The following is a 25,129-nucleotide window of genomic DNA, read 5'->3' as shown; positions in this document are numbered from 1 at the left end:
ATGAATGAAACATATAATAGACAGATGCATGAAACAAAGGTGTACTGCTGGGGAAAAGATCAGTTCACAGATGGCCATAGAAAGTCTAGATGGTACTTGTGGTCAGCTGCATGAGTAAAAGGGATGAGTCACATTGTTCTACTCATGTGCAGATTTGCATGACTAGCCGCAGACTCGCTATACTACAAGTTCTATGTGTGAAGAGGGGAGGTGCGGGAGCACAAGATTCACATCCAGGGCACACTGAATGTGTGAATACACATAGGCGCATACACATAGATGAGATGCCATTTACACAATGAATGACTGCATCCATGGCTTTTAAAAGTAAACAGCAGGCACATCTGGCCAAATTCAGACTAAGACTCAGGACAGGATGGATTGACCACCTTGGTCCCTGCTGCAGTCCCAGTCCAGATGGGACTACTTGCTGCTGCTCTCATCGTGGGAAGAAAAGCCGCCGAGATGAGACTTTCCTTCTGAAGCACCCAGCAGGTGTGGGACACCTTCTCAGAAGGCAAACGATGGGAGCATCTTACCTTGCCTGCCATGGTTCTGACCAGCCCTCCTGTGAAGGGTATTTGCTACTCTTTGTGCCATTGCTAATTTTGGAAATGACACCTTGTCTTGTTTGACTAAAGCCCCTGAGAAACGGTGCCTGAATTGAGTATACTTGGATTTATCACCTAAGCTAGGCTGGTCATGCAATTCTTTATACCCAACTCTTGGATTTCTGATTAATGGGAAACAGCTGGCTGGCCTGTGAGAACCTGCAAATCTCGGGCAGCTATGAGAGATGCAATTAACATGTGTCTGATCCACCTTAGAACTCCATTTTCCCTCCACAAGCTCTCCTCAGGCCACATGACTGTGAGCAGGGCAGCACTGCTAAAAGTCTCATGGGCTCTGGGTAAAGAACATCCGGTTGAACTTTAGCTCTCCGGGTCTTCCCCCAGTTCTGTCTTTGAAATGGCCTGGGCTGTGCACAAGTCACCATGCTTGTGATGGGACGGGAGTTTCCCCAAACTTTTTTCATTGGGGGGTGAACAGGAAGCAATTCCCTTCCATGCAATCAGATTTACAGAAGCATTTTAATATTCCTCTATATATGGGACACTAGCATATTGGAAAGCAGCTAAATGATGGTAGGTTTCTATGGGCAAGAATGCATGTGTATCCATGCCAGATAGACATGGGGGGCTTCAGCATGCAATGTGGGAGCAGGGAAGAGCTGAGTGGGCTCCCATGATTTGCTCCACTCCCTTCAGTAGCTCCACTTCTTGACACTTCTTCATGCAGTGGATTAGTAATGCCAGATTGTCCTAGGTAAAATTTGGTTTACTCCATTAATTATATTGGAGTTCCTACATTTAGTTTTATCGCACTGCTGTTAATGGGGTGGGATTGGAAGGAAAGAGGTGCATCAAAGGGAAGATTCTCCGACTCTCCTCCTTAGGGGCAAGGAGACATGAAGCAGTGAGATGCTTTCCTTCTATGAATATCCTTCCATTCTCTTATCATAAAACTGAAAACGTTAAATACAACTACCTCACTGAGTTGTGGAGTGCAACTTCAGGTGGTGGTTGTTACATTTATGAACTGCCCCATTAGCTCATAGGGCTCTCTGGGCAGTGTACTATATAAAAAAGAATAAAAATATTTACATTAACATAGAGAACATTTTTCTACAATGGTTGCAGTGTGAACATCTGTATAAATCAAGTGGCAAGGGAAGGTTCCTCTTTTCTTACCTTAATGTTGACCTGAGGTTTATGTCTCTTAGCCAAATCAATAATGTTCACACCATTGTAATAAAGATTTTCAAAACATCCATGAAAGTTTTTCCATGGTAATATCCCTGATTTTGCAGGCACTGGAATCCCTCCAAAGCTGAGCTTAGAAAGAGAAGAAAAATCAATAACAGTATTAAATAATTTTCTGACAATCTGCTTGCAGTGTTGATGATAACAATTTGAACAATAATGTAACAGCAGCACTCCTGGATTGGTCAATTTAGAATCAACCTATTTTTAAAAAATCTGTTTTCAATTGTCAAATGCAGCAAATGTAGGCTAAAATGTGTACCACAGGAAGAGCACAGTAAACAAGAAGCTGAAGAAACATCTTTTAAATTCTGCCCTTGTTTTCTGATAGTGGTAGTTCTGCTCCACTATTTCAAGAAAGGAAAATATTCCTTTGAATTTAAATAACGAAATAGTGCAATCTTGAGAATCATTACTCAGAAGAATGCTCCATCATGTTAAATAGGCCTTACTCTTGAGTTTCCTCAACCTTTCTTTTCATTTCCCATATTACATAATTACATGTTTTCCTTAAAAAAATGAATGCATGTCATTTATGTGGCTAATGCAACTACTTACCTGAACTTTACAAAGTTACAAAACAGCTTTGCAGATGTTTTACAAATAGATTTACTGCTATTCTTTATTTTGTCTAACCTGGTAATTGACACCCTGTTCACTATGTTGCTTGGGTTAGGTACTGTACATTGAGCACTTGCAATCACAGACTTTCTTATGTACTTTAACAGAGCAAGCAGTTTTGTGGTTGCAAAGGTAGCTGCCCAGTCTTTTGACCTTCTCACAAGTGGACTATCTCTGTTTGTACACCAAAGCCCCCATGTTTAATTTGGGTGTATAATCTGGGTATGACTCCATGAATCATCAAGACGAAGGGTTGTATTCAGTGTTAATTCTACTCTGATTAAGTCTGTTAAAATGAATATACTTCAGTTAGGCCACCATGGGACAAAAAACAAAACTCCCAAACCCTTATCTTGATAGGATTCAGGATAAAGGTCTTTGTGCACTAGCACAATTAACAGCTTGTCCTCTCTCACAAGCACAAGGGTACTACTTCACCCTGGTCTACAGAAGGTATGAGCAACACAGAGGCCATGGGCTGCAGGACCTTCAGTACAGCCCCCACTGTCCCCCGCCACTGAAATTTGCTAGTGCAACGACAAGTGATGGCCAGACAGTTGGTTTGTCACCCAGTTTCTGCGGCTGGGCACCATGGAAGCTGAAAAGGGCCAAACTGAGTGTGTTAAACCAGCAATTTCTTGTTGTTTCCAGCCTCCATTGTGTGATGGTGCTGAATTAAGTGGAAAACTGAGGGTAATTTTGCTGCTGTCATACTGCTGAAGTTTGGTAGCAAGGGAGCAGTGGGGGGGGGGGCGGCCTAGAGACAGGAAGATGGACATCTGCACTGCATCTTTAAATTGATTCTTTGAAGAAAAGAACAGAGCATCTCTTCTCTGTTCCTTCCCCAGGCTTCTCATCTGACCTTTCTCCTGCCAGTTGCAAGAAGCACCATTCGGTAGAATATTAGCAGATGGAGAAGGGATGCAGATGTGATGACTAACAAATGAAGCTGCATTTCCTTTCATTCCATTGAGGAATGTAATAGTATATCACATCTGCATCTTTACCTTAACACCAGTGCAAAGTGCATTTCATACTCCTGCTGAACCTGCTCTTCCTCCACATCCTGATTCTGGCAGGATACTGCTTTGTATCACAGGACTGTAAACTTTGCAGTTACAGAAGGAATATTTGGCTGATTTATATCAGAGAAGAACAAGCAGAGATTTGCACACGTACAAGCCATGAATTAGTAAAAGTCGGCAGAAAAATATGATATATAATCAATACTGCACAATCTTCAACAAGTCAGAGTGCTAAAATACTCCCCTAAGCAGCTCATGGTCTCCTTCAATTGAATAACTGCATTTATATAACAAAGATAATAAATCTAATAAAGGAAAGATAATTTTCACACCTCATAATCAAGGTCCAAATAATTGAATTCTCCTTTTGCATGAAAATGGTGAGTGTGTTTATCAACTGTAAAGTTCACTTGGTTATTGAAATGTTCAATGAGGACTGAGTGCCAGTGCTGATCATCCAAAAGGCTACCCAGAGTGATATTAATCTGGGCATCAGCAGAATATATTTTAGCATCACCTTCAGGAGGAGAAAAACAAACTGTTAGGTCTGTTGCGATAAACAAGGTAGACAGTGAACTTTAATTCCAAGGAAGATTATTAAGTAAACGTGCAATATGATTGCACACTTAGTTACCTATGTTGATGAGTAAGGAAAGCTTTCCATTAGCTAATGTCAATGTGATATGATCTCCATTTTGTCCTTCTCTGTGTAGCAGAATCCCATCTCTTTGGATTGTTTTAAACTTCAGAGAAATTATGTCCTTCAGGGCTGTTGTGGATTTGGGATTAAATCTGTAGAGCAGGAAACTTTTTCCATCAAAATCTGCAACCTCAGATCCTGGACAGAACACAAGTAAAGGCCCTCTTATAACACATAAGCAAGAAAAGAACTATCCCATATGTTATCCTTGTGTATTAGTTAGTAGCAGATTAATACTACACATGAGATAATAGTTCTTGAAAGAAACATTTATGAAATAAATGAAGATGCAGCAGACAGCCAATAATATATGAAGTCATTTTTCAACTCATTGAGTATCTTCTTCCACGTCAATGGAAAACTATCTATAAACTGGCTACCTGAAGAAGCGCTTATGTCCATATACACCCGCCCGCCCCCTGAGATCTGCGGGAGAGGCCCTTCTCCGGGAACCCTCCGTGAAGGAAATTAGGAGGAGGAGGGCTTTCTCTGAGGTGGTGCCCAATCTATGGAATGCACTCCCCAGAGAGGTCCGTCTGACGCCGTCGTTATTTGTTTTTCGGTGCCAGGCAAAGACCTTTTTATTCAAACGTCATTTTAATTGCTAATATAATTTCTTATTTTATTCTGTAGCCAGGACAACTTATTTTATTTTATATTGTTAATTCGTTTTATATTTTTAGTGTATTATATTTTAATTGATGTTTTGTGAGCCGCCTCGAGGCTTCGGCGAATGGGGCAGCATAGAAATTTCCTAAATAAATAAATAAATAAATATTTGATCAAGAATATTGCTCCACATGTTGGGCACAATGTGATGAAGAAATTATTTTTGTGCAAGCCTATTGGAATGAGTCCATGATCTCTAGTGGATTATGAGCAGGGGGAGTTGTGTTGTGTATAGCATTTTAAAACAACCATTAATATGCAGCCGACTATCCCTTTAATTAGCATTGCCAAAGGGTGTTAGTATGAGGCCAATTTGAATAGTTCCCTGTTCTGTTCTATGAAATGACTAAGTCTACCATCCTATCCCCACTTACCACGGGGTTCAGTGAGACTTACTTCAAAGTAACATGTCTCAATCTGTATTACAAGTTTTACTTTGGAAAGGACACTCCAAAGGAGGACACTGGAACTTCTGTACATCCATCACTTTTTTTTTAATCAGTGTGTTTCCACTAGGAAAATTAGAGCATTAAATCTAGGGCATCATGTGGGTAACAAATTACACATTCAATCTATTTTAAACATGTTGACACCTATCCTTGACACAGGGCAGCAGATAAATAAAAATCAATTAATGAATTCATTAGCATTGATAGTTCCTTCTAATCCCTATAGTATTTCTCCTATCCTATCCCCTAATCTGCCATAGATTTCTGAACCTTGCTCTCCTTGGTTTTTCTATTTTCTGACCTTCAGAAAACAGCATCCAACTGTGAATTTAGGGTATGAAAAGAACAGCAACGAAGAATCACATCTGTGTTGCAGACAAATGTAAGAGTGTCCTCTTACTCCTAACTGACATTAGGGCTTTTATTATAAAACACTTTTTATCTCAGATAAATGGTGGTGATACATTACAGATGAAATGGCATTTATATGTAACTGTCGACACAGTGAACAGATGAGGAAATTAAAGCCTGCTCTTTGCGCCAATATAAATTAATATTCATGGTGGCTTTGTGCCTCACGCAAGGTGAAGCTCCCCCATTTCCCACTACTTACCTGCCGCTCTCTGTCCCACAGGACAAGCCCATTCTCAAGAGCGAACAGCAGGCACAAGAGAGCGCCCAGGGTGGGAAGAACTGATAAAATGGTCGGTGTCCCCTTGCACAAGGGAGAGCAGGTTTGGGGAGACACACAGAAGGCTGGAGGGGGCTGGCAAAATGAGGGTCCCACCTGTACAAGTGAATGGCTTGGTTCCAGACTCAGGCATACCTAGAGTAAACCCACTGATACAAATGGATTAAGTGGGTCATGGCAAGCATGCTGTCACTGCGGAAGTCTGGGCATTCAGGTTCAGGGCCAGATCCAGGTATACACCCAAAGGGCAAGCAGAAATGGGTGCAAGAGAAATCTTTTAGATGGCCAGGATTCTCTGGACACCACCTCACACCTTGTCCCATGACTGATGCTCATTTGCATTTGCAATTCTCACTTGCTGTGAAAAACTCCATAAGTCAAGCACTGATCAAACATGAAATTTGCACAACTTCCCCATGCTTGATTGGCACAATGTTTCTTCTTACATGTATGCAAAATTCCTAAATTTCTTCCATAGACTAAAAAGGGGCTGATTATGTCTATCAGGAAATGTGTGCAAATGACTGAATTTGCATAAACTTAGGAAACTTGCACAAACCAATTATGAACACATGATTGGCAGTTCACAAACACTTTTTGAGCATGTGCTCACACTTGTGTTCTGAAGTGGCAAACAAGGCAAGCTCCTTTGCTTTGTGAGCAAAAACAAAATTCTCATACACTTTTAAGAGCAAGCCCAAGTTTTAGGAACAGTGTTCTCCAGCACAAGTTGAATTCCTTCTCCAGATCTGCCTTTCAACCAACTCAGGCTTAGATCCCACTGTCTGTTCTGTATTCCATTTCAGTATTGTGTGTCAATGATTTCCTATAAAAAGATCCATGACTCTGATCAAGCAAACATCTCTCCTGGTCCAGTCCTGTCCATCTGAAATTCTCCTCTTGCTCTGACATTGTCCTGAGATTTCATTTCACAGCAGTGCCATGGGAGAGCTGCTATGCCATGCTATTCCTGGACCTTGCTGGAGGATTTGATTTTGTCTGGATAAATTCAGTGTGAGGCATGCTTGTTCAGTAGATTTTCTTCCTTCTCCTAAAGCAAACCTTCATGCAATGAAGATAGTGCATAGGCAGAACCCAGCCTGGTTTCCTGGTTGCTTTGTAAGAGGAAGGAAGGAAGGAAGGAAGGAAGGAAGGAAGGAAGGAAGGAAGGGGAGAAATTCTCCTGCTTCTCATTGCTGTCTGCTAAACTTTTGCAGGGGATCAGACAAATGAGGGTGACCAGGCATGGGGAGAAAAGGTGGTGGCCAGGCAGCAGAGAAACAGCAGGGACTGGGTAAAAGAGCAGCCAGCCTGGGGCCACTCAAGTAAGTCAGCAGTACTGACCAAATCCTCTGCTTTGATTCTGATATATGTTGCATGCAGACTATTTGCTTAAAAAGCATGCTTAATTGTCAGCATAATGAAACCTTAAACAGAGAATTGGTAGGATTTATTTTGCGGGCCAAACATCCTGCTCGTCACCTTGTCAGGCAAAGACTAGTGATTTTCTGGGGGCAAATACATTTTGTCCCCAGAAAAGATGTGCAAAAGGATACATTTAAACCTGACATCATGCTGGAAATTCTGTCATGTGACCAGTGTTAATGTTGCCACAGAAGCTATGCTGTTTTATTCAAGACACATGCCAATGATTTAGATGGCACAATTGACCTGTATGAAAATTTCAAGATAAAGGGCAGGACAGGGAAGTAAGCTTAAAATACAAAGCTCAAGTACTAAAATCTATTTATAATAGTCAAAGGTCAATCACTATAGCAAATGGAACTTGCTTAGAATGTATTTTTAGCCGTCCTTTATGTCATTCAGTTCATTAAAGGGAAAGAATATGTCACTTACTGTAAGCACAGCCATAGACCTCAATCCGCATCCCAATTCTGCCATTGTGGTTCCAATCCAAAGGGACAAACCTCAGGAATCTTGCTTTAATGGAATGTTGGAGTTTATATGATACCACACTGTCTGCATTGGTGTTTCCTGAAAAAGCCTAAAAGGAACAATTTAAAAGTCATGCACAGATGTATGGCTTTATTTGTCCTTTGCATTGAAAAATTTTCTTTTCCTTATGAATGAAAGTTCTGGACTACAAACTCAGTATTGTGTGGATGCTCTTTTTTACCATGACACATGTAGACATAACTCTTGACTTAAACCTATAGACCATGGGCAGGCAATTATCTGTCACCCTTTGGATATTTTGGTCTATCTTCCCTAGTCAACAGAGCCAATGGTGAGGGGTAATGGAGTTTTGTAAGCCAAAACATCTGGAGGGCAAAGAGTTGTGCACCCCAACATGAGCTGTGATTTGTGTGGTTGGGGATAAACCATAGTGAACTTCATGCTTATGTGCTCTTCCACCCCACCCTTCTGCTCATTTAAGATGGGAGAGGGTAAAAAAATATCATTTTTGCTGTAAGAACAAAGGTCACTTCTATATTATATCAAAAGGAGGTGTGTATTTGTTGCCACCTAGATTAATTCACACATTAGGACCAGAAACTATGGCTTGACTCTCGTTTGCTTAAAGCAAACCACTGTTTCCTATTCATATGTAACAGAGAACTGTAGTTTGTCCTGGAAGTGAAAGTACAGCACCTTCATTCTTCTCCACACATGAAAAAGGAAGCAAAAGGAGCAGGGCATTGTAAATCTGAGTCCATACTAAAGGTGTGTGAGAATTCACCTTTGAAGTGAAATCTCAGTGGACTTTACCAGTTCATCCCTGACAGACTTGGTTCCACTTCCCCCTGCTGGCATCAATTTGAACAGTACTGAGTCAATCCAATATAGGGATGTAGGATTTTTGTGGCAATTTGCACAAAAGGACTTTTCCAATCCCCACAAGTCTTTGCGCTAGCACAAAGTGATTCAATGTATATTTATATTTATATTTACGGGCTTTCCACAAGTGCACACTTGTACAAGCCTACTCATCTGTTATGGGGTCCTGGAGAGGCCTAGTTTGCTTGAAAATATCCTGGCCACTTTCATCTACTCCACATTCTACTTTATCTAGCTCAGGAAATCCATATTTTGTACTTCTCAATATCCTCCACTTCTCCCATTTCCAGACTGCTGCCTCTCCTGTATCAGATCGCTATGGGATGTAAAGCTCTTAGTTTCTGAGCACGTTCTCTGTCAGTGATACAGACTGACACTGGGGATCCCCAACATGTACAATTTGACACAAAGGGAAGAACTGGAGGGGGGTTATTTAGTTCTGCTTGAAAGGCATGCATTTAACATGCACAAGAACCCCTTTCCAAACATTTCTGGAATTGGAAAAAGCAAATCTGGTACAACCCTTGCTTCTTTATTGATTCAACATTATTTATTTGTTCAACTTATATTCTGCATTCATTAGTCCAAGGACTCTCAAAGCAGATTACAAAGAAGCAATAAAAACAGCATTATACAATAAAAGCATATCAATATACAATAACAATATACAATAGAATATACAATAAGGAGTTAAGAAACCAGGTATGAATAAGTTAAAATAGCATGTTAAAACTAAAGAACAATATACAACTATATATGTTAAAACTGAACAGTACACAATCAATCAAGTATTAAAATAAAGCATTATATATTAGAAGCATTATACTGGAACTTCAACAGATACACATTTCCAGTCAGTCAAATGCTCTTTGAAACTACATCCAACCTTTACACTGAATCACCCATAGATATGGGCTCTATCTCATCAATATACTGAATACTGAATCAGTGCCTGAAACTGTGAGGGACTGAAGGTGAATAACTGAAATTCAATCCAGGTAAGATATTCTCTGCTCTTGAGTTTTACTGAAGTTTTATGCTGCATCTTATTTTATAGTTTCATTTTGTTGCTTCCTGCATTTGCAGCTTCACAGCCTGGAAAGACTCTTTGATCTGCCACTGCTTCTAGAGGTTTCAACAATAGTGGCAACTGGGAATGGGATGTCAGAACAGAACACGCAGAACACACCACAGGGGCCCATCGGGGCTTCAGTGGCACAGAATTCCCAGAATTACACACCCCTGGGCAATGCTGCAGTTTAACATCACAATTGCTTAACATATTTCTGATATAAACCAGGAAGAATGAATTTTGCATCTGATTATCTGCATGTGTTTCAATTGTATGGATTTAACTTTTTACAATTGCACTTATTTGTTTATTTAAATTACGTGGCTATTTTTCACTATAAGAGGTGACACCATCAGCTCCTTGCCGCCTATGAATTGTACCGAAAAATACAAGAATGTGAGAAATGATAAAAGGGACATTGGAGCAACTTTTCAGTAGATTGGCACTACATTAGGACTGTGGATACTGTCAACTTATATTTCATGATATTTCAATAACTGAAAAAAACACACACAAATAGTACTACTAAGGTTTGGGTAACACACCATTTATGCTGCCTTTTAATAATGCTGATACCTAGAGATACATTTTCTTTTTAGAGTTCAGCTACACATTACATTCATCATGACACATTAGCCATTCTGTTGTCCAAAGGAAAGCACAAGCACAGAAACCAGTCCCATATGGTTACCTGAAGGAGCGCTTACGTCCATATATGTCCGCCCGCCCCTTGAGATCAGCGGGAGAGGCCCTTCTCCAGGAACCCTCCGGGAAGGAAATTAGGAGGATAGGTACTCGGAGGAGGGCTTTCTCTGCGGTGGCGCCCAAGCTATGGAATGCGCTCCCCAGAGAGGTCTGCCTGGCGCTGTCGTTATTTGTTTTTCGGCGCCAGGCAAAGACCTTTTTATTCAAATGTTATTTTAATTGTTAAAATTATTTATTCATTTTATTCTTTGGCCAGGGTGACTTAATTTATATTGTTAATTTATATTGTTTTATAGAATTCTATTTATTTATGGTTTGTGAGCCGCCCCAAAGCTTCGGTGAATGGGGCGGCATAGAAGACCCCTAAATAAATAAATAAATATGAAGGAAATATGGAAGCTTGTTTGCGTGGGAATTGTATGCATATCCAGGTCCAGAGCAGGAAGGGAATTCTCAGTTTTTGTTCTATTTTATTTATGACATTGATATGCTTCTCCAAACATTCAACATGGAACAGAATCCTCATCAGTGACAGAATTAAATGCAATGTTTAAAACGGAGAGGCCCAGGCTACCTGAGTTATATAGAAGGTACAGGTGAACAGGAAGTGCTTCACCTGGCACAGAAATGACCACAAGAGGAGCATCAGGGAAAACTTGTCTCATAGCTGGGTGCCACCACCAGAAAGGTCATCCTCCAGGTTGTGAATGTATTTCCACTTCCCCCAGTATTTCAAGTTTTTCCTTTTAACATTAAAATGCAAATTATTTTCATATGACATTAATAAATGTCCTACCATTTCAATTTAAAAATAAAATACTGCGATCCATTTTCTATCCATGGAAATTAGTTCCCTCATAAAACTGAACAGATTAATATTGGAGTATCATACTCCAGTGTTATATGTTTCACATATTTGGAGTGTTACGTTTCCTGGAATAAATGAATGCATATTAAATACCAGAAGCTTGGCAAGAAGTATAGCCCATCATTTGAAAATATCAGGATCTATAATTTAATTTATCCAATATGTTTTGAATGCCAAGGACATTTACAACCAGAGCATGTGATTGATTGTTTAAAATCTCCAAAATCAGGATATTTTGTGAATGAATGTGGTGCTTACATTTCACATCTGATCTTTATTAAGCAATGAAAACATGCTGTATAATGCTAATTGCTTAAGTGCTTATAGGATTCCCCCAGCTTTCCCTCCTCTTTTGAGACACTAAATATTACTAAAGAGTTGCTTAAGAGACTCATTTGGTTTAACCTTTAATGCTGGTAAGTCTAGCAATTCTAAATGCTTAAAAGCATTCCATGCCAAGCCTTATAATCATATCATTACTCTATTTGAAGACCAAAACAAACACAAGAGAGCTGTCACAGTCCTTCTAGTCTTCTCATCTCTAATAGTCCTGATTTGTAGACTACACGTATCTGCCACTGACTAATTAGTCTGCCATAATATTCTGGCTCCAGAAGTCAACATACTGTCAGATAAGTGGTTCTATTCTCTCTCAATCATGTGTGTGCATGTGGTAAAAATTAAAGATTGGATTTCCAATTTATAATGTCATTTCTTGCTTAATAATAGATCAGCCTATGTAGCCTTATTTAAAAACACAGATGTAGTTTTCTTAGTCCTCCAGCCCAGTGGTTTTCAACCTTTCCAAAGCTGGGGACCGGCAAAAACAAGAAAACCACCTCAGGGACCACTGAGGCACAAACAAAAAGCACCAAACACATATCACGGTATTCTGTGCATTAGTTTCTAAACATAATACCAAAAAAAATGTCCATTCTCCCAAACAACCAGAAACCAAGCGACAAAGAATGCCAACAAAAGAACAAAATACCGAAACTGGTGCAGTGTGGCTCCCAGCCTGCTTCCACCGAGCCACCCTGCCATTGTGATGCCAACTGAGGAAGAGATGGTATTGCACAGTCAGCCCCTGCACCAGTCCATGGCGAGCAGCATGCGCCCTCCCCAGACCAGCAGGGAAGCTTCCATGAACTGGTGCCATTTGGTGGACCGGCTGCTGAAAACTGCTGATCCAGCCTATTGGCAATGTCATAGTCTGTTTCCAGACAGCTATAGCTTCTTTGAAATGTTCTGGAAGGGAGAGCTAGAACTTGGTGTCCACCTCATTTTGGCTGTATCAACTCCAATGCTCTGCTTAAGCTTTCCCAGCAGTTTCAAAAAGTTGTTAGACAACTGAGACATGACAGAACTTGGCAAAAGTCCATCAGTCCACAGCTGGGGCCATGTGCAGGAGTCTCCAGCACCTGCCTTCTCAAATGATCGCTCCAAGAAAGGATGCGGCCGCAGTAAAATAGTGCCTCTAAGTTCTATCCCAGCCAGAAGGATACTACAATTGATGGCACTGAAAGCCCCTGAGAAGCCTGGCAAAATGGAAAGGTTTGCACTGCCCCAGCCTAATTCCCTGCATTGGTAGTCTAGGAATGAATGAACAAGCAATCTTTGAGATCAATCGAATTCTCCCAGCATCATCTCAGCCCTTGTCTCACGCCCGATTCCTTTTTGCATTTGCTGCGCACTGTGCAAATGGGAAACTTATCCAAACCAAGCAGCAATTGAATGGGAAAAGTGTGCAAGCTTCTCCAAATTCCTGCTACATTCCTAATTTGTGCAACTTTCCTCCATGTAGGACTGATTCAAAATATGGGGGAAATATGCAGAAATTAGGAATGTTTGCAATTTCAGCTGGGAACTGGGAATAAGATGAATGGAAGTATACATGCAGCAAGTTACAAATACATTTGGAAGTCACTCCAGTGCTGTTTTATGCCACTGCTGCTGCATATCCTACTCCTAATAGAGACTTTTACAAAGACTTAACAGTGCACAATTCCTTTCAACTAAATAAGACATTTTGTTTATTTTGAGATTATTGAAGAATGAAAAAGTACACTTCTCTTTTGCATACTTTCATCTTTCATATTCCATAAAAGCTTCTGAGTTTTTCTTTTAATATCATTTGATTCTTCCTTCTCTCTCTATGACATATTTTACCATCATTATTTTTATTTTAATACTTATATATGCCCCATTCCCATAGACTCTGAGCTGTTTAGAAGAAATTAAACCAACAGTAAATAATACTGACTATTATATTAAATAAAACTGACATGAGAACTAATCTGGGAACGCCTGTTGGAAGAGATACATTTTTAACTCCCTCTTAGAGGTGGGAATTTGGGAAGCCAGACACATCTCTCCCAGCAGACCATTTCATAGCTTAGGGACAACTGCTAAAAAAGTCCTCTGGGTAGTTGACATTAATCTTAGAGAAGCAGACTTCAAACAATTATCCCCAGGGGACCTGAGCTGGCAAGGTGGAATGTATGGGCAAAGGCACTCTGGAATGCATTTTGGACACAAGCCATGAAGGACTTTAAAGATAATTACCAACACTTTTATTATATATTATTACAAGAATTGTGTAATCACACCAAACTTATCTTCTTAATGGTGGGAACAATAATATTCTTTTGGCAAATAAATGTTTACAACTTTCCATATTCAGCCATATCCTGTCCTTAATGCTATTAAATCATGCATGTATGATGTCAATTAATTAGCAAAACTTCATGATTCTGTTTTTGAGCAAAGTCCCCCACATACACGCACAAACACATTTTTGGTATGTGGAGCCCTTAACCTTCCTCAGGGTATAGGACATAGAAGAGCATTATCCTATCTCACTAAGAGCTTAGTTACCAGTACTAGATGCTGATACTTGTGTGTCCAGTTCAGCACCCATGGTATTTCCTGGAACTTCCATTAATGTTTATGAGATTTGGGCAAGAACAGTGCCTAGTACATCTTTCTCCCCACTTTTTCACTCAAATTCTAACACTTGCAAGGTTTTGACTAAGGTTGGTGATGGCCAACCTCCTTCTAACAATTACATGATTCAGACCCATCTTGGGCAGCAATCTTGTGTACAGGCACTTTGGTTCAATGCATGCAGCTTCATCTTTTAAGCAGCCCACCCTGTGCACACAACTGCAGTTTCTGTTCATAACAAAACCACCTGGTTGATCACAATATTCCTCAAGTACCAGATCTGTGCCTAGGATGGGATTTTGTAACATGAAGCTAGAGGTAAATTGTTATTTACCAGGAAATAGGTTTACTGTCAGTTCTCAGTGGAGTTGTGTTCCCCCTGGAAGGGCAAGTTCATCATTTGGGGGCACTTCTGGATCAATCTGTTAGCTAATGCCTACTTTGGCTGCAGTGTCACAGGTACTAGTAACGTCAAGACTGGATTACTGCAATGTGCTCTGTGTCACATCTTCGCTGAGGAAATTGTACAGGCTGCCTATTTGCTATTGGGCTGAGTTTAAAGCACTGTGGTTCACATTTCAAGCACTTGTGACCAGAACATTTGAGCAGCAAACTTCTCAGTCACCAACCTGACCAGGGACTGATATCATTGAATGAAGTACTTTGAGTGCTTCCACATTGGCCTAAGACCCATCTGGAGTCCACACAGAACAGAGTGTTCTATTTCTTTCCTTCCTTTCTTTCTACTGTGGCCAGGAAGGTGCCAACATTGTCCTGTTCATTGTTATTTAATGAAGACCATTTGTATATGAAAAAAATCCTGAATAAAAAACAAAACAAAAACAGCCACAGTTGTATTGCTGCACTGTGAATGTAATTGCTTATATCCATTTATGGTCCAGTCCTTTTTTATTTTATTTTTTCACCATTCTGGATTTTTTAAAAAAGAGGTAGAATGGTTTACAAATGTTGGAAATTAAATGAAATTACATTGTGAAGGCACATATTTCTGCTCAAGCAAAGATCCAAACAATGTTGAGGAAAACAAAAACAGTTCATTTTTTTGTCATTTTCATTCAGTTTGATGGAAGTGCATTTGCTTTTGAGCAAATATCCAAAGGAAAAGAAATTCAGGGGAAAACTCTCACAGGAGAGGTATAGAGTTCCTGAACTTATCTGAGTTATGAGATAGCCAAGTGTGTGTGTGTAAAAACACTTTCATCACTATATACATCAAAGGAAAAGAAGAAACTGTTTAGTGGGATTCTTCCATACAGAGCTTTGTGTGGTCAGTCAACATAATTCATTACTTAGACATGGTCAATAAGCTGAAGTCAGACAAGCTTGTATTTAAGAAGCCATTAATTTTGGTAGCATATTGTTCCCAATCAGTTTGGACATGCAATTTTGCAGAGCTCTGTGATCAAAGATTTAGACAGACAGCCTGTATATGGCTGCAAATGCCATTTTTCTAGATGAAGTTTCCTCTGCTCTGACCTCGGCCCAGCCCTGGCTCATCAATATCAGCCCGGCTTTACTCCATCATTCTCCTGGTGACTGATGCATTATCTCCTAAGGATGCTTGAGTAATTAGATCTTTGCAGACTCCGAGTTCCCATCTTGAGAACATTGGGAATGAACCTACAATCTTGGATGGAGAGATATAAAAATGTGGTACAGTTCCGGGAATGCTTTCCCAGAATCCAAAGAATTATTCTCTTAGGCCATTTTGGGGGCCTTCCAAGAAGAAGTGGGGTTATTATGTATTTATTATCATATATCTCCTATTCGGTTTGTTAAAAAAGTAGGGAGGTGTGAATCAGCAAAACATGAATTTGCTGAATTCCTTGTTGAAGCTTATTTTGACTTAGGTCTGTGTTAGATTGCAAGCTTTGTGTCCCCCCAATTTTGTATGAAAATCTGTGCATAGTATCATGCCTGTTTTTGCACAACAACTGTATGTCTTCAGATTGTCCACACTTTGCTCCTATTTATTAGAGTGCATTTGTTCACCTTTTTGAAAGACATGAAGTGTTTCATGAACTTTTTTCAAATGAGGGAGTACTGTTGAATGAAGCAGGGCAGGGGGTTGGTCTATGAATTTTATTGCAAGCTTGGGCTGTCTGGTTTTCAACCACAGTTTGTGTCTGAGTCCATTTTTGGTCTGGAAGGTATGAACTGGGAAATTCCTGATAAAACACAACCTGAAACAAATTTCTTATATATCCCTATTAAAAAGCCATGAAGGCAAACAATAAAACCTTACCGTAATTGTTTTGAAAAAGAGCATTTAAAACAGTATTGCATTAAAATAACTACACAATTTAAAAGGCTATATTAAAAAGATGTGTCTTCACTCCTTTTTTTAAAGTCACAAGAGAGGGGAACAAACATAGTTCCTGAGGAGGTGCATTTCACAGCTTGCCATAAGAGATTATTACTTACAAACTGTATCTCTTGGGGTCAAAGCACATATTACATTAGGCTTGTCACATGTAGGTGACACTTTTTATGTTTTAGTGTGGAGTGTGGCCCTCATTCAAATTGGGACCCCCACACAGCAGGGCAGGATTCAACCTGCCAAACAAGCATTTCTCATTGTTTCCCATATCCCTCCCTACAGAGAGAGAGTCACAGGAGGTGGGGTAGAAAAAAACTCAGTTGATGCTTCTTCCAGCATGAAAATGACCATGTTGTACATGCCAGCTGTTAAAGAAGAGAGTCCATTAGAAAATGACAACCTGAAATCAGTCCAACAGATATGGTTAAATATATGTTACCCCGGACTTTTAAGAGTTAATCAGTAAAAGTGTTCTGCTTATGTATGAGGTGCATAACCGGCAGTCATCGGCCACTTCCAGGTTATTTATTCATTGTATTTATTTCCTAACTTTCTTCCACTGTAGAACTCACGGTGGCTACATAAGGTTCCCAGGTGGACTTCCCTCCAAGGTCAGGCCAGCCCCAGACCTGCTTAGCATCAGCATGGTGGATGCCTTATGGGCCTTCCAACCATTCGTGCTAAGTGGGGAAAACCTCGGATTTTCTCTGCTAGCAAAGGAAAGCTGTGCCTGACCTGTGAAAGGTCAAGATTGCTTTGAACTCCCCCCACCCCATTCAGCCCAGCAATTCTCATCAAGGTCACTGTTGCCAGTTATTAGTTGTCTTGCCTACAGGCTTTGTGAATAGGAGAGGTAGAGCCTCTCCACCTTTCCAGTCATATTGTCCCCTCTCCACCAGCAATCACAGGCAAGATTAGCTACTAGAAAACAGGAATCTTGATAAGCATTGCTGCAGGGAGGATTTAACCCGCCTCCTGCAGCAATTTGGATAGAGATCACAGTCCCCCTGTTGTAAATGACATTAGGGAGACAGGGAAATGGAGAAACAGGGTTCTGATGGCTTATTGGCTGGGTTGGAGAAACTGGGGGATGTCCACATGTTATCTAGATGTACTTCCAACGTGTCCAGCTGTTGACAAAGTACAGTTCTTCAGAGAGAGGAGAAGCATCCTTTGTTCAGACCCAAGAATGTGTCTCCCCATCATCTTTGGCTCACTGGCTTTTATCCAGCCCATTACTGTGTCCAAGCACCCATTCCATCCTTCCATGGCCTCACTGCACTCAGACCCCACAGAGAAATAGAGTGAAGCATCATCTAAGAATAGCGATAGAAATAGAGTGGAGCATTATCAGCATACTGATAATCCTTTAGTCCAGATCCCTAACAATCTCATCCTGCAGATATGTACAGGTGTTAAGAAGCACAAGGGATAAGATGGAACCCTGAAGATTGGGAAACAAATCTTAGCAGAAATGCCAAGAATTTGAGCAGATCTCCCCCTCCCGTGCCACCTTCTGGAACCCCCCTTGCAGGTAGAAGCAGGGCCACCAAATCATTGTGCCTGCCAGTCTGCATTTAGGTCAGTCCACAAGATCTTCAGCTCGTGAGGAAGGTATTAAGAAATCACAGCACATCTGCTGGTAACAAACATGGCTGCTTTACTGGAACTGCACTTACAATATCAGTGATATACAAACACAATGTGCCACCACTAGAGGTCATTCTGGTACATCAGTAAAAGATTCTGTCATATTCCAAATTCCATTTCAGAAGTTAATACCCCAGTTCTGTATGCACTATTCAGGACTAGTGTTGCCCATCCATGGCAAAAATAATATCTTTGATAACCTAATTCCAAGCACAGGATGTCTGAATGTGGGTGATAACAATGCTTACAGCTGAAATGGTGCTTGCTTGCTGTTTTCCCTACAAAAGTTCTGGGTGGACATAGTTATGAAGAAAAGGGCAACACACTGTATTCTCTTCTGTGTGCATACAAGTATTTTTGGACCCTCAGTAATAATTCACCTGTAGAGAAATTCCAACTTTAGTTCATAAGAAACATGAGTGTGGCAAAGGCTAGCAAGTTGATTTGGATGTTTAAACATGATGTCTAAAGGCAGAAATGAATGGAAGCTCCTACAAAAAATAGTGGAGAATGATGGACAAAATTCAGACTATTTCTGTGATGTGAAATAAGAGGAAGGAAAATGTATTCTGGGAGATTTCACCTCAGCTCTAGTGGCAGGTCACAAACCTGCTGTAGCTATTCTTACCAGTGCATGCATGGTCCTACCTCACCTGCTGTGCCAAATGTGAATTTAACTGTGCCATCCAGCCAGTGATGTACAGAATATACCAGGGCAGTACAGACATGGATGGATGGATGGATGGATGGATGGATGGGAGGTAGCATATGCCTTCTTCATCTTTTGCTACATTGGATCCTTTCAAGGAATATGCTGAGGGCTGAGTTTCAAGGTAGCCACTCTGGTGTCAGAAACACTAGGGCAAGTACCTTGTTGGAGTAAACCTGGGGAAATAAGAGCCAATTTTAGAATGTGGGTTATGGTTGAAGCATAGGTTATTGTGTTGTCTGAATCCTGCTAAGATAACAGACCATGATAAAAAAAACCCACAGTTCTCAACAAATTTCATGGTTCTCTTCATGGTTGCTCATGCCTTGTTAGTACAGTTGGGTTCAGACAACACAATAACCTATGTTTCAGTAGCAACCTTGAGGGAACACTTCTCTATCAGACCTTACAATCTGCATCCACATCTGACTTTGATCTCCTTGAGAGGCCTGGAATGAAGCAAGAAGGAGGATGGTCTTCTCAGTGATGCCCCCAGTTATGGAATGACCTCCCCATGATAATCTTTTCAATGTCAGGTTAAAACTGTCATCTTTTCTTAGACACTAATTGTACATGATGGGAGATGTCAGCTGTTATAATCAGGTCTAGTCTTAGAGAAATTGTTTTGGATGTTTAAACTCTGCTTTATATTTTGCATATTGTGATTTTAGATTGTTTACAGTGTTTATAGTGGAATTGTATACTGTATTTTATTATATCTGTATTTTTTGTTTGTTTGCTTCTCTTGTTATTGTGAGTCACCCAGAGAACTTTGGCTATTGCACAGTATGAAAACTAAACCACCAAACAAATAAACCTATACACAACCCTGCCATATTAGGGTTATCATGTGCTCTGAAACCAGCCAATATGAAATTATCCCAGTGTAGCAACTGAAGTATGAAAGCACTTTACTCTTTGTCAAACCACTGAAGCCTCCAGCTCACTAAGCAATAACCCATGTTCCTGGACATTGCTTCTGCTAGTTCGTAGAATGCTGAATTCACTTGTCTTGCCCTGTTTTGTTGAATGCGTCCACTCCTTATGCTACTGTAGTCTTTTATCAGTTTGTTTTGACTTCTGTAATGAGTATGGTGATTTTTTTATAGTTCAGATAATAACCTATTTTATGCATTTCTCTCATACCAATGGTATACTTAATGCAGTGTGGATGAAAAGAAATAAAGCATTCATTTAAGAAAGCAATGTGCTATGTACGTGTACATGTGTGCGCACACACACACACACAATATAAGGCTGATATAATGTCTCTAACAGCCCTAGATAATGATTGGTATGCTTATTCCCTGAGAGGCATATAAGGAAATAGGTGGAAATTACTGGCCTATATTGTACTGCATTGTTTCACACTTTGTTCTGAAAATGGAATTAAATGACCAGAGAGAAAGAACCTCATTAACTATGCAACACAAAAACTGCGATGGAAATGGTTTGTAGCTCTTACGTCCAGAGGGTCACAGGCAATAAAACAGTGCAATAAAAAAGGTTTCATTTTCAATTTATAGCTGTAGCCTAGCATTTATAATACAAGAGCCTGAGTTTCCAAGCAAACAGCAGTGTGTGAGTCTTTTTGTAATTAATTCATTATGCTGAACCTGCAATGTTGTACTACTCAGAATATTAATAGTAATCATAACAATATTTTGTGTTCACAGTAGTTTCAGAACTGGCCAAGAATATGCAGAAAATTAATTGGGTGTAGGGAGGATAATCTCTTTTAAAATGTGCATAGTTCTTCCTTCTTTTGTTAGCAAGCCTTCACAAGGAGTAGTTATGTCTTTGCTGACTTTGCACACCTTAGGATATACTTCTGTACATATTTACCTGGCAGTAGATTTCACTAGATTCAATGGGACTTGCTTCTGAGTGCATAGGAATTCACCTACTATTGAAGTAAGTGTCATGTAATTAATTGTTTTATTCACTCTTACTATCCAAGAACCTAAGAAGGACAACTCTAATCTTGCATCTTATGTCTAAGAGTGGCCAGGTAGCTGTCTGCAGGAAACACATGAAAATAATAGCCCTTTCCCAAATCTTGAGGTGCATGCTACTTAAAGATATATTACTTTAAGTAATATATCCATTTAGCAGTCAAGTGCTTCCTCTAGGAGTACAGCCTTTAGCAATCAATATTTGATGAATTTCTTCAGTCTTACTGTTCTGTGTGCACCTAAACAGCATTCTCAGTAATAACAGATACTATGGGACAAGTTAATGATATTGCTACACAGAAAACAAACAGATTCTAGGCATGTCTGCATAGAGAAGGGCTGAGGAACCACAACTCTGTGGGCCAAACCTGGTCCACCAAGGGTCCTTCATTGGCCATGTCTTTTTCTTGGGGCCATGCCTGGTTCCTTTAATTGCCAATCATTTGGTGGTTTTTCCAGACTATAATCCCCCCTCCATTGTAAAAGCTGAAATACTGGCTGTTACTGATAGTAAGAGCTTAAGTTAAAATATGCTAGGTATCTGGCATTTCAGCTCTACTCTTTTTGCTTTTGGCTGACCCAACCAAGACTAGAAGTTTCCCTGAGACCTTTTGCAAAATTTACTCCAGTTTTTAAACTGAAAGAAGACTCACCCTTGGCTTAGCAGGATAAAGCTGGAATATCTTAACTATCTCCACTTGAGTTTTCAATTCAGTGGTAACAAAGCTTTAAAAGTCAAAGAGATTGTATTACAGTGGCCAGGTCCACTGCATACATCAAGTTTATAGAAACATAGAAACAGAGTGAGTCAGAAGGGGCCACCCAGGCCATCTAGTCTGATCCCTGGCTTCAGCTGGCTCCGCTCATGACCCTAGGCATTTAAGTCAGAATGGTAATCCTGGAAACCTCTCTACTGGAATTGTTTGAGAAGATTTCATGCCTGACTTCAAGAACTGCAAAACCAGAAGTGTTGAGGAACTCCACCTCTAAGCCAAGACTGCCACATCAGGAGGCGCTCAGGGTTCCATGGGCATTATGACAACAATTGTGCTATCCCAAAATATCAATGGGTTAATAACCCTGCTCTGCATTTGCTGTTCAAGCTCTGCATTTGATGCATTGGGTGATCAGGGACTGGAGAACCTTGTATTAATGCTCTTGATATGCTTTAACCCTTCTTGATGAGGTTTAGCCTTGCAATAGCATAATCCTTCCACAACATAATGGATGCTGAGGGATACTATTGACATGGCTAACATTCCTTCTGATGTTCTAGACACTTTGTTGAATATTTAATTTCATTTATTGCTTATCTATACCATGCAATAGCCAAAACCCTTTGAATGGTTCATAAAGATTGCAAGCCCTACAAATAACAATATTAGACTCAATGTAAAAATAATTTACATATACATGTATAGACAGATGGCGCATGCATGCACGCATATACCCCCCATCTATATGTCTAATGATTTTTCAACAGTCAACATTAAGAAAAAATCAGGACCTGATTAAAACTTTATCATAATCTTCTAAATACAAGAAAGTAAAGTCTTAATGTGGTGCCAAAAAAGTCAATGCTTGTTCCAGTTGTGTCATCATGCATAGATTGTTCCATAACCAGGGGACACCACTTGCTGTTCCTTTTGAGGAAACACTTGGAGCAGGACCTTAGGTGACAAGCCTAGCAAGTTGGTACATTCATGATGAGAAAGGCACTTCATCACAAGCCAATTATTCTTGCTGCACACAGGATCATTCCTAGTACACATATTCCACTGAAAAGACTTCAATTAGAACAGAAGCTAGGGAAGCATAAGCTGATGAAACACAAATCTGAATTCAGTTTAGAATCTATTTCTGTGGTGGTGAGGAACATTTCAAGGAGAAAGACTATGTTTCAACAGCAGTTCATACTCAGAATAGCGCCATCCAACAGTTATCCCAACTGTTGTAGAACCTACTTTTCCGTGGTGGATTTTCTAATTACTGTGATAATAAAATAGCTCATTTTTTTCTCAACTTAGATATCACCTTTAATACAGTTTGGATATGGACATAGGGAGCCATCTGATAATTTTTATGGGGCTGGATTTCAGCTGTTATAGCTTGAACATATAGACAAGATGTTAGAAGTTGCATGATCTATGACCTCTTTCTTAATGTATGTCCTTCAATTTCAGTGCTTGCCTGATAACAATTTACAGGGGGACAATCACCAGTTTTGTTCAAGCCATGATTAAATCCTCTCTAAGAAAGACACACATCCTAGTCACCTTGAAGGAAGTGTTCCCTGAGCCTTGAAGATTGTTCTGATTATTGGCTCCTTTTGAATGGGTGGAGGGATTGGTCAAATGAGTCATGATAGCTGCACCATTCTAGACAGTCCTATTTGACATTGATGATTCCGATCCATGTCAGTCTAGCTTTAAACTTGGGTTTAGAACTGTACCCAGCTTTGTTGCCCTGCCCAATGAGGTTAACTGGAAAGGAATAGGGACGGAGGGGCAACTTGAAGCTTGCAATCTTCCCAAATTCAAGTGCCTGATCTGGGAGTTCAGTGAGTTTCTAATTCTTCCTCTGAGGAGGTCACATACCAGATGAATCCATGGGACTCTGACACACACATGGGTTTCAGTCCCACACAGCAGGGAGTCTTGTTCTCCTCTTGTTGTAGGCCTTGGTTTCATTGCCTCTGCTTGTCTGACCTTTAGCTCCTGGCTTGTTGTTGCACAGAGTGCCCTCCAGTCTCATCCTCAGATACCTGAAAGCAGTTCCATAGTTCCACTGCTTCCCTGGTGCAGTGTGTCTTCTAGTCATTGTGTTCCTAAATGTGACTTGTTTCCAGGGAATTTCCTGCACTTCATTTCCCCTTGTCTCTGGATTCTGCCTCATCTTGTTGTTGCTTTTCTAGCTCTTGTACATCAATGTGTTGTGGTAGTTCCACCATCGACCACTCTACTCTTCCCTTGAGGGAAGACGATCAGCACCACAGTACGCTCACTTTTTCTCTAGCAATGCATCTATTTGCCCTTGATGACCATGTATGCCATGTTGATCTCAGGCAAGAAAATAAATATTGCACAGACCTTGCAAGTCACCACTACTGGAGGTCACCACAGCTGTCCATAACCTTTGCTCCCTTTTTGATTCTGCCTTAATTATAGTATTGGAATAGTCTGTGCTTTGTCCTGTCTCCCCTGAAGTTTAATAACTGATTTCTACTAGTATGTAAGTGTGCATTACAAAGAAAAGAAACATTTGGGATCTTTCCCTTGACCTCCCCTGCCAAAGTCTGCTGCCAAACTCCTGCTAGCTCTCCCTGTTCCTTTTCTCTGATCCTTAAATGGTTGGAGACCAAATTACTTGAAGGACCACTTTCACGCATATCAGCCTGCCCACTATAAGACAGCACAGAGGTCCTTTTCATTGTTCCACTGGTGAGGGCACTTAGGTAGGCAAGTATATGAGAGAGAGCCTTTTCCACAGTGGTCCTACATCTCTGGGACTTTTCAACGATCCATCAGACCCCAATATCACAGAATCCTGGGAAGGCCATGAAGACTTATTTGTTCACTCAGGCTTTTCCCCTAGTCATGTGTATAAACTGTTGTTCATGTTGTTGCTGTTTTTAGGAAATTGCATCTGTCTATTTTATTGTTTTAAGCTACCTTGAGAGGACTCCTGCTCTGAAAAGTGGCCTAGATGGATGGATAGATAGATAAGATCACTGTTCTGGACCTCTTGGTGGCTATTAATATTGATATAACATTTCTGATTCCCCGTTCTTGAACTTTTTGTAACCTTGCTGAGGCCTTGCCCTGAAGAGTAGCTTTAACTGGTTCAAGAGACTAGTCCGAGAAGATTCGAGAGAGCTTCAGGTCATAAACCCTGCTTATCCATGATAGACAGAAATTAACAATAGCTGTATCTATGAATGAAATACTAGTGTGATAGAAACTGTTCAGCTGAAATTGCATTCCTGTTTGTAATTGTGCTACAGAACACGTGCAGGGAAGATCGCGATAGGTGTCTGCCTGCTTGTCTGCCCACTGGTAAGATAAGTGTGGATTGTGGTAAATTAGCACATCCTACCTTCAAAGGCT

At 40.3% G+C, this 25,129-nt stretch overlaps 1 protein-coding gene across 1 annotated transcript in view; it reads right to left on the bottom strand.

The window, feature by feature from the left end:
* Positions 1-25,129, bottom strand: part of LOC123031393 (contactin-associated protein-like 4) — a 252,751-nt gene that overhangs the window by 87,278 nt on the left and 140,344 nt on the right. Inside the window, exons 4-7 of the mRNA XM_044446298.1 lie at positions 7,836-7,983; positions 4,104-4,307; positions 3,802-3,986; positions 1,752-1,895 (exon numbers count right to left, since the gene is read on the bottom strand). Coding sequence (XP_044302233.1) covers positions 1,752-1,895; positions 3,802-3,986; positions 4,104-4,307; positions 7,836-7,983 — 681 coding nt within the window. The remainder of the gene's footprint in view (positions 1-1,751; positions 1,896-3,801; positions 3,987-4,103; positions 4,308-7,835; positions 7,984-25,129) is intronic.

Source organism: Varanus komodoensis, unplaced genomic scaffold, assembly GCF_004798865.1.
Source record: "Varanus komodoensis strain SLA01 unplaced genomic scaffold, ASM479886v1 scaffold5, whole genome shotgun sequence".
NCBI lineage: Eukaryota > Metazoa > Chordata > Lepidosauria > Squamata > Varanidae > Varanus > Varanus komodoensis.
Note: the sequence above shows the minus strand (reverse complement) of the source record. Positions and strands in the feature narration are given on the sequence as shown.